The sequence below is a fragment of the Oncorhynchus kisutch genome, linkage group LG9, assembly GCF_002021735.2.
Source record: "Oncorhynchus kisutch isolate 150728-3 linkage group LG9, Okis_V2, whole genome shotgun sequence".
Taxonomy (NCBI): domain Eukaryota; kingdom Metazoa; phylum Chordata; class Actinopteri; order Salmoniformes; family Salmonidae; genus Oncorhynchus; species Oncorhynchus kisutch.
This window is the reverse complement of record NC_034182.2, coordinates 15,653,898-15,671,336: the sequence shown is the minus strand read 5'-3', so window position 1 is coordinate 15,671,336 and position 17,439 is coordinate 15,653,898. Positions and strand designations below refer to the sequence as shown.

Here is a 17,439-nt window from a genome sequence, read left to right as displayed (position 1 = left end):
GTGGCCTAGGCAGATTCCTGATTCCTCCACTGACAGACTCCCATGGCTCTGACTGGTACTCCATCTTGAAGTCCATCAGTTTCCTTATCTAAGACAGCCACCAACCATCGGCGTCAACTCCAGCTCCAGTGTTGTGTCAACCATCATCCCGACAAAATCTGTCCGGGGGGGAGGGGTGGGGACAGCCAGGTATGCGTGGGATGGAGGGGGGGCACAGGATGCCAGAATGTCAGATCTCGGACCCTGTCTGGACCCTGGTAATGACTCTTCTCTCTGCGGTATAATCCTTTTTCCCGAGGAGAATTAGGAGGATCTGTTTCCCTGTAATGTGGAAATAATGTGGAAACCCAAGGCAGACACAGTATGCCCCGCTGTCATCGGCCACATAATGGCTCCTGACTAGCTGAGGTTGAACTGTGACCTTCAAAGACTAGGCCCCCCATTGGAGGAGCGGAGAGGTGGAGGATGGTATAATCAGGTAATTACAGCTGATAAGGAAGTGAAGGAGGGAAAGAGAGGAAAGGAGTGGTGGGGTTGTCATTATATTCTACCGGGCCCCATTGTAGGGACGGAGAGATGGAGAGATGTGGTATCACTATCAGATGAAAGCTCCCGTTCAGTTGACCTGCAAACGCCATAATAAAAACGTCACGAGTGCAACTGATAGCTCCGACCCTCGGCCATCACTCATAGACACAAAGACAGAGTGATAGGAGTAGGGAGTAGGGCCTACTATAGAGTGTACCTGGGGCAGCCAGCTAGACAGCATTCCAACCTCATCTCAAACATAAATCACATTGAGACAGACCACATGCTTTCCCATTTAGTAAAGGGGTCATTTGTAGTTGATGGATCATCAGTGGGTTGGCACATCCTGCTGCTGGCAAACACCAGAGTTGATCTGCAGCCAAAATGATTGCCATGAAATGCGTGCGTCACCCAAATGGGAAGCTACACTCTGATGGTGGATGGGGTGACTTAGAGACCTAGTAAAGTATTAGCCTGGTCCCAGATCTGTTTCTGCTACTTTGCCAACTACTATGGCCATTTCCACACCATTGGCAAGAGCTTAAAAAACAGGCTAGCAAAGGATAACACAGCATAGAGTGGAGCCACTCACCAGTGAAGTCTTCCTGACACTCGCAGGTATAGCCTCCCTCTCGGCTGCGACACTTCCCATTGTTCCTGCAGGGTCCTGAGTAGCAGAGGTCTATCTCCGTCTCGCAGTAGTCCCCGGTGAAGCCTGCAGGACAGCGGCAGCGCAGACCGTTGATGGGGTGGATGGGCCGGAACAGCACCGTGTCGGAGGAGATGAAAGGCGGGGAGCTGTCAAACTTCAGCACAGACACACACTTCATATAGTTCTCACACGGCTCCCTCAGGCAGATGTTGTCGTCGAAAGGAAGCACCTGGAATGGATACAATTAATCAGGAAATTGCTCAAATCCAGAAAATGAAATGGGTTTGCTGGTTTTCATTCCTTCCTTCGAATCAGTGGCGGACTTAGATCGGGAACACCTGAGTCATGTTCATTAGGGCACACCGTAGCTAAACTTTTCAAAACAACAACAAACATTTATTATTCGACAAGTTCAGATAGTAACTTCCAGTTTCTGATCATTTTCTTCAATTTCGTGACAACTGTACATGACCCAGTTCTATAGGAGTGCCTATGGGGTAGGTAGGGGTCGATTTGTGGATTCATTCAAATAACCTGTTGTGATGATATTAGCCGGAGCAGGGTGCGGTTCAGGTAGATCTGCTCCTGCAGCTCCTCGGAGGGGAAGTACCTCCCTGGGGGACCCCCTGGCTGCAGCGCCGAGAAGGTCACGTTGAGGATGGCGCCCCGCACGTCTGTGTCGTTCTGTATATTGAACACAAAGACGGCCTGGCGGCTGGTGGAGAGTAGACAATAGCGAGTAGAGAGTCTTGTGATCACACGGAGCAGAAGTACCGTAGCAGCAACAGAATGCTACACAGACTAACCATGTAGGGTTACAACATTTCAATATCTTTCCCCCCCAAAATTCCCAGGTTAGACAGAAATCTTGGTTGGAGGATTATTATTCCATCCTGATACCGAGAGTCTTCCAACCAGGTTTCCTGGAACCCTCAGTAGGAGCAGACACATTACCTGGTGGAGAGCACAGCTGCCACACCCTCCAGGAAGAGGGACAGCAGAGGGGACAGGAAGCGCTCCTGAGACATGTTCTCCAGGCGCACCGTGATGCTGTTGGTCAACATGTCGTCTGTGATTATGGTGACACGCAGGGTGCACAGAGCTGTGACCTGATGGATTCCGTCTGGAGAGGGGGGAGAGGGAAGGTTAAATGGATGAACTAAGCCACTAAGCAACAGAGCAACAGTTAAAAGGCGGACCAGAACTACTGTACATAATTGAAGCCATGAAGATTTGCAAAGATTTGTTTAGCATGTAGAAGTGATCATTGTCTAAGTCAGCGTTTCCCAAACTGGGTCCCGGTGCTCGTTTTGGTTTTTAGCCCTAGCACTACACAGCTGAATGAAATAATCACAGCTTGATGATGACTTGGTTATTTGAAGCAGCTGTGTAGTGCCAGGGCAAAAAACAAAACGTGCACCCAGGGGAGACGCCAGGACCCAGTTTTGGGAAACGCTGATCTAAGTGGATTTATTGCAGAGCAGAAGTAGAGTCAACCACAGTTCAGCCACATGAAGACTGGTGTTGAACTTTGTTGAATAGGTAGTTTTTTTACCTTTATTTAACTAGGCAAGTCAGCTGAGAACAAATTCTTATTTACAATGACAGCCTACCGGGGAACAGTGGGTTAACTGCCTTGTTTAGGGGCAGAACAACAGATTTGTACAGGGATTTGATCTTGCAACCTCTTGGTTACTGGCCCAACACTCTAACTATTAGGCTACCTGCCGCCCCACTAGGCTACCTGCCGCCCCACTAGGCTACCTGCCGCCCCACTAGGCTACCTGCCGCCGTTGAATAGTTAATTGGCCCGATCAGACATTAAATCAAGTAGACAGTCACTGGTAGGGATATATCATTTGAATAAATAAGCATTTTGCCAAACCTGTCCTGTCAATGACAAGAAAGTGTAGGCATTTTTACCCCTCTCGTCCACAAACACACTTTACTTACAAACAGTAAATATCTCAATCTTAACGGATCATTCTCAGAGGAGATCTGGGGTGCGTCCCAAATTGCACCCTGCTCCCTATGTAGTGTACTACTTAGACCAAGGCTCCGGGCAGAAGTACTGTCCAAGAGTGTGAACGCCAAACGAGAGACGTGATCTGCTCACAGCGATTTCCTGACAAATATTAAGTTACAGTGAGACATGGGAAGGACTGGCTTATATCGTCCTGAGTCTCTGCCAGCGTTCAGAGTTAAGTGGGTGTCAGTAGGTCTCGTTGTGACCGACCACAAACGAATCTGATGTGTCATTTCAACTTGTGGAACAACTGAAAACTGCTAAGTCTTACTAACCTAAATATCATACACACTGAGTGTACATAACATTATGAACACCTGCTCTTTCCATGACAGACTGACCAGGTGAATCCAGGTGAAACCTATGATCCCTTACTGATGTCACTTGTTAAATCCACTTCAATCAGTGTGGATGAAGGGGAGGATACAGGTTAAAGAATACATTTTTGAATCTTGAGACATTGAGACATGGATTGTGTATGTGTGCCATTCAGGGGGTGAATGGGCAAGACAAAAGATTAAGTGCCTTTGAACGGGGTTTATGGTAGTAGGTGCCAGGCACACCAGTTTGTGTCAAGAACTGCAATGCTGCTGGGTTTTTCATGCTCAATAGTTTCCTGTGTGTATCAAGAACGGTCCACCACCCAAAGGACATCCAGCCAACTTGACACAACTGTGGGAAGCATTGGAATCAACATGGACCGGTATCCCTGCGGAACGCTTTCGACAACTTGTAGAGTCCATGCCCCGACGAACTGAGGCTGTTCTGAGGGCAAAGAGGGGGTGCAACTCAATATTAGGAAGCTGTTCCTGTTTGGTATACTCCGTGTAGAACCTTTCGATATAATGCTGGATAATAGGGAGAGAGCTGGCAACTCAAAACTGTTAACTCTAACTGATCCATACAAAGTCTATAGGGCTAGTCTATATGTTCAACACCAAGCATACAGAGAGAGACTATAGGGCTGTGATGTAGGAGGAGAATGGCCAACAGGTGGCTGCAGCAGTTGAAATACTTTTGAAACGTCTCTGAGTGGGAGATCGGGTTACAGGAGTCTTGTTGAGTCAATGTGAATGCATGTGTGAGAGAGACGGCTGAGGGGCAGGTGCCTTGTCAGTCACTCTCCCCCAAATTAGGTCATTTCTCAGGACCCCTACACCCCTCTCTACCCCTGCCTCCCCCTTCCTATATCCGCTCTCTGCTCCCTCCCCTGTCAGTGCCTCTGTTCATCAGACTGCCTCACACTGTTTATCAGACTGGGTGTTGATACCGTTGTCTCCTCACAGCCTCCTCCTTCTCTCCCTCTTCTCTAAAGTGTTGCCCAGTGTGCCATCACTATCAGACAGAGAAGAGCAAGGCGACCCATGTTTTCCACTCTGTTACACCCACAGTCACCACATATACTTCGAGAGAAGTACACACAAAAGCACCCCCTCCCCATGTGGTCAGACACACACACACACACACACACACATACACACACACACACACACGTGTTCCCTTAATTCACTGTAGAGACTGTGCTCTACTCACACAGAGTAACTGTTAAATTAGCCATCCATTACAGAGTAGCCTACCCAGTCGTCCGCTCCCCACCTGTCCCCTCTGCCTGTCTGTCTGCACAACACACTGTTAGTGCACATGGTGGTCTAGAAGCTAGATCAATCAGCTGATTGATTGAAACACAAATACATATGCGAGCAGGGATGGTCGGACAAAAACATGCACACACACACACACACCACAGAAAGTCGCAATACAGGAGGCAGGTGTAAGAGGTTCCAGTCACCTGTTGAGTGTTGTCATTAAGCCGCGATGAAGTAAGCCCTGACACTAGCTGTTGGCACTCAGCTTAAGACAACAGTACAACTCTAAACCCGTTGCTGTTGAGAGTACAGCTCAAGCCGTCTTGTTTGTGGAATAAATGATGTGTTTGACAAATGTTTCATCACCGATTCTCAGTGTACTCCAAAGGCAATCTAAGCTATTCACTCACTGAGTAAACTAAGCGGGAAAAGGCCTACTGTATAGGCCATGAAGTACATGCACACAGTCCTGACTCTCTAGGTAAGTTACTATATAGATCCACTGAACCCTCATACTCTTCCCCACACACAATTCTGGGGGAATGAGGGTTGACAACAGGCTACTACAATTTTTTGTTAATTTATTTATTTGTATTTAAAAATGTAACCTTATTTTAACTAGGCATGTCAGTCAAGAACACATTTTTATTTACAATGACGGCCTACTGTCACGACTTCTGCCGAAGTCGGTACCTCGGGCGGTGTTCGGCGGTCGACGTCACCGATCTTCGAGCCATCTCTGATCCATTTTTTCATTTTCCATTGGTTTTGTCTTGTCTTCCATCACACCTGGTTTCAATCCCATCAATTACATGTTGTGTATTTAACTCTCTGTTTCCCCTCATGTCCTTGTTGGAGATTGTTTGTTTGTATGTTAGTGCTATTATGTGTTGGTGCGTGACGGATTTTGTAGCCATTTTATAATTTCTTGTATATTTTGGTTTTGGAGTTTGTTTGTAGTTCTTATTAAATGACTCCGTTTATACCAAGTTTGTTCTCCTGCACCTGACTTCCCTGCCACCAACACGCACACCTTACACCTACTAGACCGGTCAAACCTGGACGACGCTGGGCCAATTGTGCGCTGCCCTACGAGCCTCCTAATCACGGCCGGTTGTGATACAGCCTGGGTTCGAACCATGGTGTCTGTACTCTGTAGTGACGCCTCAAGCACTGAGATGCAGTGCCTTAGACCGCGGGAGAACAGGGTTAAATACAGGAAGAGTTTTACTGCCATCTTTTTCCTCTCTTTCCCGTGGCATCCCAAGAGAGAGAGAGAGATGCTATTTATATCCCTGCAGCTGTTCTATTCGGGATCAATGAGAGGGCAACACACACACACACACACACAGGGTGTCCACACACAGGGTGTCCACACACAGGGTGTCCCTGGGCAGATAACAACCAGTCATCTCTGGGTGTGTCACATTCAGACGCCATGGAAAGTGGAGCTCTCTGAGGGTAAACAGGACTACATGGGAGTGACATGGGAGAAGACAGGACCCATCCCATAGTGATATGAAACAATGAAACACCACACACTACATTACAAAGATGCCGCTTACAAGTATATCTGAGTGTGTCACAATGAAACGCCGTGACGAAGGTCTATAGAGTCTGAAACATTGGTGAAATAAGATCCATGACATTTGTTGGAAGCAGTTGCTACAGTTTTCTTGAATATTCCGTGTGTTGCAACTACGATATGCCGAGCATTCATGAACTAGCAATAATCATTAAGATACGAGACTGATATACTAGTGCTAAAGTCAATAAATGAATACATTGTCCAAACAGTAAAACTCATTAGCGTCACAGCATATCACTCAATGTTTTATTAGTCATCTCGGGCTAAAGAATCCAGACGGTGAACTGCCGTGCTGTAGCAGCGAATGAATCATAGACGCGATGATTGCATGTGTTTATTGGGTTACTAAAATGCAATAAACCCGCAGTCTGTTATCCATAGACACAGATCTAGTCAGCAATAACTCCCCCAATCCTAACCAAAAGTGGGACAAACTCCAAACTCGCCATAGGTCAGTGTCTAGGAGCGTCTTGTTTACGAGGCAGGAGGTGCTAAGGCTGTTAACAGACTGGGAGACACCAGCCAGTCCCTGTAGTTTATAAGCCAACTTAACTATGATGGAGCTGGACACTGGGACACTGGGACATTCCACCAAGGTCCCCAGCTGTCACAGTGAGTGACAACACCCTTGTCTATATCACTGACTGCCCCCACCCATCCACCCACCCATTCTGGAGATCGATGACACTGCTGTCACTATCTGTCTGTGGTCTGTGACTGACAGTCACAGAGTGTGGTCATCATGGTGTCGGTTAAATTGTTTTTCAACTCACAATTCAGGAAGCATGTTAAAATGTTAGTAATGAATTGAAACATTCTCATAGAAACAACAGGTGATTTTCAAGTCAATTGACCGAATTAAAAATGAAGCAGAGCACAACCCTGGTGGCCACCTACTCCATCCAACAACGACAGCAGTGTTTTCACAGATAATGGAAGAAGCAGAGCGGGTGGTAAAACAAACGACAGACGTCTCATCTGTACGACAGTCGACAGGTTCCCCTCGCAAACCTGTCAACCTCACCTGTGTGAGACAGAGGGGGGATTCAAACCTCCCCCTACAGCAGGAAGAGAGTGGTATGTTCCGCTCCTAAATCACTATGACAGCGGAAAGGAAAGGACAACCTCTGCATTCCACACAAAGACCAATCCTTCCTTGCATTGGTTTGTTTGCAGTGGAAATGTGATTGTTTAAATCATTTTGACATTTACCACAGTCAAATAGGATGGTAATACGAGGAAAAGTGTTGAAGAAAGCCAACAATTATTACAACAGGCATACTAGACATACAGACTTTTATTTTATTTGACTGGCAACCACGTTTTATTGTGCAATAACATTTTAAAAGGTACAGCGACCAATGAAAACCAGTAAAAACTGAGCCCTATTTAGCAGGCGCTGAGAAAACGGCACAAAGCGACCAACTGACCCCTTTCTCTCTCTCCGAACATTCAAATATTTGAATCCCAACAATGATTCCAAACCGACTGTACCTCGACCAATCGGTGTCTAGAGTGATATCAGCACCCCCTTCCCTGTGACACACCTAACCGCCCCTGGCCTATCAGGTACAGAGCAAACAAAACAGGTTATTTGACTGTAGAGTCAATCCCACACTCTCTCACTAACAGTTTGGCTTTCTCATCAATCTGCTCGAGAAAGTGTCATTAATCTCTCTCTCTCTCTCTTGCTCTCTCTCTCTCTCTCTCTCTCTCTCTCTCTCGCAGACAAACACACACACACACACACAGTGAAACTTTTCCCTATAAGAACTTGGTAACTAACTGGGTCCAGGAGAAGGGTTTCTCTCACAGTGTGAGCAGACAGACTGGGATGTCAGGATCACATATCAGCGGCCTACAGACATCCTGCTGTCTGTGTGATAAGAAGAAGAACAGGGGAATTCACCTCCTCTACCACAGTGACCATTATATCCTACAGACTGACAGAACGGAAAGACAATCATACTAGAATCAATCGATCAATCGATTACTCGGGAATTCAACATGCATGACATGAGATGATTGGTTAGGGCAAGTAATAGATTCAATGAGGAGGCGAAGGAAAGGTTCTTAGCAGTTGCCAAGTGGATGTTTATTATGCGAGCGTGGGGAGGAGAGGATAGGAGAGCAGGAAACAATGAAACTAGCTGACAGGGGTAATCACTGCCGATGATTGGGGATGACTGGGGCCTCTCTCCCTGTGCATCTGTCTCTCCCTACACACAACTGGCACACACATCAATCACGTCTCCACACACAAACCCGCACAACTGCCATAGGCATCATTCAAGGGAGGACAGGAGATACTGACACCATGGCAAATCATTGTAATAACATTATTAGTGGGCTCCCGAGTGGCACAGTGGTCTAAGGCACTGCTTCTCAGTGCTAGAGGTGCCACTACAGACCCTGATTCGATTCCAGGCTGTATCACAACCGGCCGTGATTGGGAGTCCCATAGGGCGGCGCACAATTGGCCCAGCGTCGTCCGGGTTAGGGTTTGGCCGGGGTAGGCCGTCATTGTAAATAAGAATTTGTTCTTAACTGACGTGCCAAGTTAAATAAAGGTTCAATTAAAATAAAATCCACTATCACTAACACAACTTTAACATCTCTGTTGACATACAATTGTGATGTGACTTTGCCATTATAGCATGACAGTGTTTAAATATGGGCCGCGTGTCAGGGGCAGGGAGTAGGAGCTTTGGCCGTGAGTCTGACCAGTGGCCCTTCAAATGAAACCGTGTTCCAGGATCAATGGTTAACCCTACAGGAATGCGCAGAGTGACTGGGTTCACTGAGAAACCCTGGCAGGTTTACAGGCCTCAGACCTGAAGTTAGACAACTAGAAAAAGCTGGAGCTCATCTATCAGTTATATCAGTTCTATCAGTTCGCTCTATAAAGTTGTTTTGAACTACGCCTGCATCCCAAATGGCACCCTTGCCCATATATATATTGCACGACATAGGGAATAGGGCGCCATTTGGGACGCTGGCTATATGTTTCCCATCCACACCGCTGCTCTCACTCATATTCCCCTTCACCAGGAATGAATTGTGCAAGGTCAGCAGAGCGTTGTCAGTGTCAACTGTAATTCCTCCACCTGGCAGTCCATTCTAGCGAAGGAGGAGATCTGCTACATATTTTAGCTCATCCCTTCCTCCTTCCCTCTTGTTCTCTTTCTCTCACCATATCTCCCTCCCGCTCTTCACCCATCCCTATCGCTCACTCTCCTTAACGGTCTCTGTCCGTCTGTATCTGTGTCTCATCCCTGTCTGTCCAGCAGGCCCAGTGGACTCTACACCCAGAAGCCTTTATCTCACAGGATTAGTGTTTATGTACGTCTGGCTGCAGCTTTGATCTGCTCTGGCCTGGAGACAGACACACGGACCGCATCTCAAATGGCAACCTGTACCCTTTTTATAGTGCAATACTTTTGACTGGGGCCCATAGGGATCTAGTCAAAGGTAGTGCACTATTACGGGAATAGGGTGCCACTTGGAACGAAGCCATGGACATACCTGAGAATAAACATGTCTGTGGAGATGAGAGGGGCTTTCACTGACTGCTTCCAGACACGCTGACAGTAATAGAGGAGATGAGGAGAGCTTCTGGCCACAACTCCTCTTCTGAGGCTGCCAGGGGTAGTGTCCGAAAGTGCACCCTGACATATTCTGTGTCTATCTGTAACTCTGCGGCGTCTCTGGCTGCTTTGGAAGCACTGCTGATGATGTTACAGAGGTCCTATTCCACTAGACTAGCAACATTCACTTCATGTCATAACTCAAGACACACATACACTAAAAACACACACAGCTGTCCCACTCAACACCCGCACTTTCTAGGGGGTCCCCTTCCCCCTCCTCTTCCTCCTCCTCCTCTCCAACGGTACAACCCCAAACTCAAGTGTGAGCTAACAGGGATTATTACTCTCTCACTTAGCCAGTCAGTCACTCAGCCGTAGTTGTGAGGAGAGGATAGCAGAGCGGCAAGCAGGTAGGGACACAAAAGACTCCTTTCACCCCAGGATGAGAGGAGGGGGGCTAGCAGGGAATAACATCCCTTTGACAGCACTGGAACAGGTGGGATTACAACACAGGAACAGACTATCTATTTATCCTTACAACAGGAATAGGGAATCATTAAATTCTTCCAGAGTGATCATGAAATGCAATCACGACTCCCTATTCCTATCAAATCCAAGAAAATGTTATTAGTTTCATGCTTTGTAAACAACAGGTGTAGACTAACAGTGTAATGCTTACTTACGGGCCCTTCCCAAGAATGCAGAGAGAAAGAAAATAGAGAAATAATAGAAAAGTAAAACACATAGCAATAAAAGTACAAATAAATAAGACAATAAGAAACGATAACTTGGCTATATACACGGGGTACCAGTACTGAGTCGATGTGCAGGGGTATGAGGTAATTGAGTATTCACACCGATTCACACCGGTTGACATTATCCACATTTTGTTGTGTTACAAAGTGGGATTAAAATGGAGTAAATTGTCATTTTTTTGTCAACAATCTACACACAATAATCTGTAATGACAAAGTGGTAGAAAAATGCAAATATTTCAAAAACATTTTATGGATAATAAAACACTAAAATATTTTGATTAGAGAATTATTCACCGTTGGCAGTGATTACAGCTGTGAGTCTTTTTGGGTACGTCTCTAAGAGTTTTGCACACCTGGATTGTACAATATTTGCCCATTATTCTTTAAAAAAATCTTCAAGCTCTGTCAAGTTGGTTGTTGATCATTGCTAGTGTCACACCCTGATCTGTTTCACCTGTCCTTGTGATTGTCTCCACCCCCTCCAGGTGTCGCTTATTCTCCATGGTGTATACAGTTGAAGTCGGAAGTTTACATACACTTAGGTTGGAGTCATTAAAACACGTTTTTCAACCACTCCAGAAAATTCCTGTTAACAAACTATAGTTTTGGCAAATCGGTTAGGAATTCTACTTTGCGCATGACACAAGTCATTTTTCCAACAATTGTTTACAGACAGATTCTTTCACTTATAATTCACTGTATCACAATTCCAGTGGGACAGAAGTTTACATACACTAAGTTGACTGTGCCTTTAAACAGCTTGGAAAATTCCAGAAAATTATGTCATGGCTTTAGAAGCTTCTGTTAGGCTAATTTACACAATTTGAGTCAATTGGAGGTGTACCAGGAGATGTATTTCAAGGCCTACCTTCAAACTAAGTGCCTATTTGCATGACATCATGGGAAAGTCAAAAGAAATCAACCCGCCTGCCTAACTATTCTGCCTGCCCTGACCTCGAGCCTGCCTGCCACTCTGTACCTCCTGGACTCTGAACTGGTTTTGACCTTTTGCCTGTCCACGACCATTCTCTTGCCTACCCTTTTGGATTGTTTAATAAATATCAAAAGACTCAAACCATCTGCCTCCCGTGTCTGCATCTGGGTCTCGCCTTATAGCTAGACAGCCATTTTAAAGTCTTGCCATAGATATTAAAACAGATTTAAGTCAAAACTCTAACTAGGCCGTTGCTTAGGAACATTCAATGTCGTCTTGATAAGCAACTCCGGTGTATATTTGGCCTCTCGTTTTAGGTTATTGTCTTGCTGAAAGGTGAATTTATTTCCTAGTGTCTGTTGGAAAGCAGAAAAAACAGGATTTTTGCCTATTACGTTTATTTTTATCCTAAAAATCTTCCTAGTCTTTGCCGATGACAAGCATACCCATAACATGATGCAGCCACCACCATGCTTGAAAATATAAAGAGTGGTACTCAGTGTTGTGTTGTGTCGGATTTGCACCAAACAAAAAGCTCTATATTCAATGCAGTATTACTTTAGTGCCTTATTGCAAAAAGGTTACATGTTTTGGAATACCTTCCTTCTGTACAGGCTTTCTTATTTCCCTCTGTCATGCAGCTTTAGTATTGTGGAGTAACTACAATGTTGTTGATCCATCCTAATTGTTGTCCGATCACAGCCTTTAAATTCTGTAACTGATTTAAAGTCCTCATTGGCCTCATGGTGAAATTCTTCCTCTCCGTCAACGGAGTTAGGAAGGACGCCTGTATCTTTGTAGTGACTGGGTGTATTGATACACCATCTCAGGCTGTGTGCTGCTTGCATTTTAACCTGTGGTTGTCCTCAGTTAAGGCCAGACCCAGGAAGAAGAAAACAGCCACGGTTACAGAAAGACAACCTCTAAAAATGAGTCCAAATGAAGGACTAACAGCTTAATTTGCTATTTAGCTGTTGTTACTCCGTCTTATCCACAATAGGGTGGCCGAGGCCATTGTCCTCTATCTCGTAGCTAGGGGCTGCTCAACCAGCTGTTACACTGGACCTGAGATTTGAACATAGAACGGATTGATTTGCTGCCAGTTGCCCCTGTTGTCGCTACAGGCCTAAGACTTCAGATGGTGGTGGCTGGAAGCTGGAATTGCATTACAAGGCATATTAGATTAAGAAGGGAGGGAGACGAACGAGAGAGAGGGGGAGAGAGTGGACAGAGTGTCATGTTCGTTGTCTATTACATTAGCTGGCAATAAGTTGCCGGGTGTCATGCGACGTTCATCTGCTGTGAGGACAGAGACCGAGAATAGAGCCTGATGGCTGGTGGTTGGGGGGGTATTTCTACACTACAGGAATACAGTCACACGATGGATCACTGGATGGTCTCGTCCACCAGCCCGGCTCTTTCGCTCTCTCTCTGTTATATTTGCTAGCAATTATCCTGGGGACAAGGTCACTGGTTGCCACAGGCTCCTGTTGCTTTATCAGGGTTCATTAACGTCACAAATTCAGCAGCAATCAAACTGGTCTCGTTGGAAGCGATTAGTTGATTTTCACCTCTTAGATCTACTTAGCGGTTAACTCTGCAACTCAGCATCCCCCCCCCCCCTCCATCCCTCCCTACCTCTCTGTTCTCTCTCCTCTAATTCGAGATCCGGTTCTCTATTTCCCCTTATTATAAAGGTCAGAGGTCATCATATCCAGGTGTCTACTACTCATCACCAGAAGGAAAGGTAGACGTGGCCCACAGGCACTGATCTAGAACCAGTTGTACCCTCCCCCAATATTAACCTCAGCGATCTGTTAGGGAAAGTGCAAACTGACCTTAGATCAGTTTCTAGGGTCAACTTCTACCTACTCCTCTCCAGACTGTTTTATGGTGGAGGAAAGGGGAGGGGAAAGGGAGGGGTATTACAAACAGGGGAGGAGAGGTTGATTAGAAAGAAGGAATGGAGGGAAGAGATGGGGGAGGAGCGAGAAGGGGTATATCAGGAACAGATCGAGGGAGGGGTCAAGGCATCCGAATGCTTCCCAGACGAAACAGTTTGGAGTATTTTGTGCAGTTTTTGTTCGTTTTGGACTTCAGAAAGTTTTTTTTCGGCTATTCAGGCACAAATCATTTTTTTTCTCTTGACAAGCCGAAGTCGATAGCCTGATGTCTACGCCTCTTCGTCAGTGATTGTCCAACAGTAGGGTTTCTTCAATAAAGTCATTCAATGGGAGACAACTCGTTTTCATGCACATTCTTTCCTGAGTGCCTGTCCTGTACGGAGATGCACACTTACTCTGTAAGAATAGTGGCCACAGCAACTACACAGTCACCAGGGGCTGACCTAAATCCTCCTCTGTAGCAGGGGCCTTGGAGCATGGCCAGACAGAGAGAGAGAGAAAGAGAGAGAGAGAGAGAGAGAGAGAGAGAGAGAGAGAGAGAGAGAGAGAGAGAGAGAGAGAGAGAGACGGTGGAGAGAGGAAGGTGAGAGAGGAGGGAGCGAGAGAGTGGAAGAGAGGAGAGTATGAAGAGAGCAATACAATGTACAGGAGCAGAGATGGAAAGGGAGATAGAGGATGCACCAGGGTTTGACCCAGGTTCTGTGATTTTATGATCACATGTTCCTGACGAGATAAAACCCCACTAGCCATTACTTTATCTGCCTTCTCTGCTGTAGTCAATCAGTGACAAGATTGACTCATTGTCATATTTCCTTTGCTCAGACAGCTTTGCTTTCTCCTTTTAGCTAGATTTGTGTACAGCATACACAAACCTTGTGTCACACTAGAGCTAGAGCGAGAGAAAAGAGCGATAGAGAGGAGGAGTGGGGAGGGGATATGGGAAAGAGAGATGGAGAGAGAGATAAATGAAGAGAGAGAGAGAAGAGAGAGAAGAGTGAGATCTCCAATAACGGTGTTTAAAAAGTAAAATAAACTATGTCTGTGCTATCTAAGATGTGGAATAGGCCTCCTGTGGCATGCTACTGCACTGTGAGAGGGGAGAACGTATGAGATGAAGAGATAGCTCTGTCTGTCTGGGTGATAAACTCACTCAGCAACACAACACAATGACGAAACCACTCTACCAAATCAAAACAACACACAAAACATGTCAACAATGAAGCATAGTCAATCAGGCCTGTCAAAACTACTCATTCCACTAGGCCAGGATAAAGTATCTTATTTCCTTAACATTTTAGCTTACATTTCACACTACTGAAGAGACACAGAAACACACAAAAATAAAGCACCTGAGAAAGAACGATTACCACTTATGGGTTATAAGTTTGACCTAAAACTTACAGCTTTTAAATTCCCCTAAACTTAACCTAAACTTAACCTAAACTTGAAATCACCTGGGTTGTAAAATCAAAGAATTGTTCTCTGATCACTCAATCAGAATAAGGAATTTAAGGGACATACAAAGTAGTGATGGGGGGAACAAATTGATGCAGTTATATATTGGGATATTATTTTGGACAATATATCATATAGTTTTGACACTATTGTAATATTATTTTTGTGCTAGTCGGCTGTATCAGTTTGTCTCTGTGAATGGTTTGTCCTCTGACAAATCAACTGTAAATGTCGGTGTTCCTCAAGGTTCCGTTTAAGGACCACTATTGTTTTCACTATATATTTTACCTCTTGGGGATGTCATTCGAAAACATAATGTTAACTTTCACTGCTATGCGGATGACACACAGCTGTACATTTCAATGAAACATGGTGAAGCCCGAAAATCGCCCTCGCTAGAAGCATGGGTTTCAGACATAAGGATGTGGATGGCTGCAAACGTTCTACTTTTAAACTCGGACAAAACAGAGATGCTTGTTCTAGGTCCCAAGAAACAAAGAGATCTTCTGTTGAATCTGACAATTAATCTTAATGGTTGTACAGTCGTCTCAAATAAAACTGTGAAGGACCTCGGCGTTACTCTGGACCCTGATCTCTCTTTTGAAGAACATATCAAGGACAGCTTTTTTCCATCTACGTAACATTGCAAAAATCAGAAACTTTCTGTCCAAAAATGATGCAGAAAAATGTATCCATGCTTTTGTCACTTCTAGGTTAGACTACTGCAATGCTCTACTTTACGGCTACCCAGATAAAGCACTAAATAAACTTCAGTTAGTGCCAAATACGGCTGCTAGAATCCTGACTAGAACCAAAAAATTTGATCATATTACTCCAGTGCTAGCCTCCCTACACTGGCTTCCTGTCAAAGCAAGGGATGATTTCAAGGTTTTACTGCTAACCTACAAAGCATTACATGGGCTTGCTCCTACCTATCTCTCTGATTTGGTCCTGCCGTACATACCTACACGTATGCTACGGTCACAAGACCCAGGCCTCCTAATTGTCCCTAGAATTTCTAAGCAAACAGCTGGAGGCAGGGCTTTCTCCTATAGAGCTCCATTTTTATGGAACGGTCTGCCTACCCATGTCAGAGACAAAAACTCGATCTCAACCTTTAAGTCTTTACAGAAGACTCATCTCTTCAGTGGGTCATATGATTGAGTGTAGTCTGGCCCAGGAGTGGGAAGGTGAACGGAAAGGCTCTGGAGCAACGAACCGCCCTTGCTGTCTCTGCCTGGCCGGTTCCCCTCTTTCCACTGGGATTCTCTGCCTCTAACCCTATTACAGGGGCTGAGTCACTGGCTTACTGGGGCTCTCTCATACTGTCCCTGGGGGGGGGGGGGCTATACTCAGCCTTGTCTCAGGATGGTAAGTTGGTGGTTGAAGATATCCCTCTAGTGGTGTGGGGGCTGTGCTTTGGCAAAGTGGGTGGGGTTATATCCTTCCTGTTTGGCCCTGTCCGGGGGTGTCCTCGGATGGGGCCACAGTGTCTCCTGACCCCTCCTGTCTCAGCCTCCAGTATTTATGCTGCAGTAGTTTATGTGTCGGGGGGCTGGGGTCAGTTTGTTATATCTGGAGTACTTCTCCTGTCCTATTCGGTGTCCTGTGTGAATTTAAGTGTGCTCTCTCTAATTCTCTCTCTCTTCCTCTCTTTCTTTCTCTCTCTCGGAGGACCTGAGCCCTAGGACCATGCCTCAGGACTACCTGACATGATGACTCCTTGCTGTCCCCAGTCCATCTGGCCTTGCTGCTGCTCCAGTTTCAACTGTTCTGCCTTATTATTATTGGACCATGCTGGTCATTTATGAACATTTGAACATCTTGGCCATGTTCTGTTATAATCTCCACCCGGCACAGCCAGAAGAGGACTGGCCACCCCACATAGACTGGTTCCTCTCTAGGTTTCTTCCTAGGTTTTGGCCTTTCTAGGGAGTTTTTCCTAGCCACTATGCTTCTACACCTGCATTGCTTGCTGTTTGGGGTTTTAGGCTGGGTTTCTGTACAGCACTTTGAGATATCAGCTGATGGACGAAGGGCTATATAAATAAATTTGATTTGATTTACCTGCACAAAAACGTCAATATTTTTCCTTCCCAGCTTGTTATCCACCTTTTCAAACAGGGAGCCAATTTGTTTTCAGCACTTTTAAGTCCATGACTGATCAAAACTTGTTTTCTCATGACTCTCTCTTTTCCCCCAGCAAACATATGGCGAGAAATACGTTTGGAACATCGAATTGCAATAAAATCACAGTACTGAATAGGAACGCATATAGAATTGTGAGGGAGCACCCCCCTATCCACATCGATGGGACAGTAGTGGAGAGGGTAGTAAGTTTTAAGTTCCTTGGCGTACACATCACGGACAAACTGAATTGGTCCACCCACACAGACACCGTCGTGAAGAAGGCGCAGC

The 17,439-nt window shown here is 45.6% G+C and overlaps 1 protein-coding gene across 6 annotated transcripts in view; it reads right to left on the bottom strand.

The window, feature by feature from the left end:
* Nucleotides 1-17,439, bottom strand: part of LOC109896330 (cadherin EGF LAG seven-pass G-type receptor 1) — a 125,635-nt gene that overhangs the window by 63,109 nt on the left and 45,087 nt on the right. For all 6 annotated transcript variants that reach the window (XM_031832023.1, XM_031832022.1, XM_031832027.1 and 3 more), the window contains exons 2-4: nt 2,135-2,303; nt 1,715-1,895; nt 1,121-1,409 (exon numbers count right to left, since the gene is read on the bottom strand). In XM_031832023.1, the coding sequence (XP_031687883.1) occupies nt 1,121-1,409; nt 1,715-1,895; nt 2,135-2,303 (639 nt within the window). The remainder of the gene's footprint in view (nt 1-1,120; nt 1,410-1,714; nt 1,896-2,134; nt 2,304-17,439) is intronic.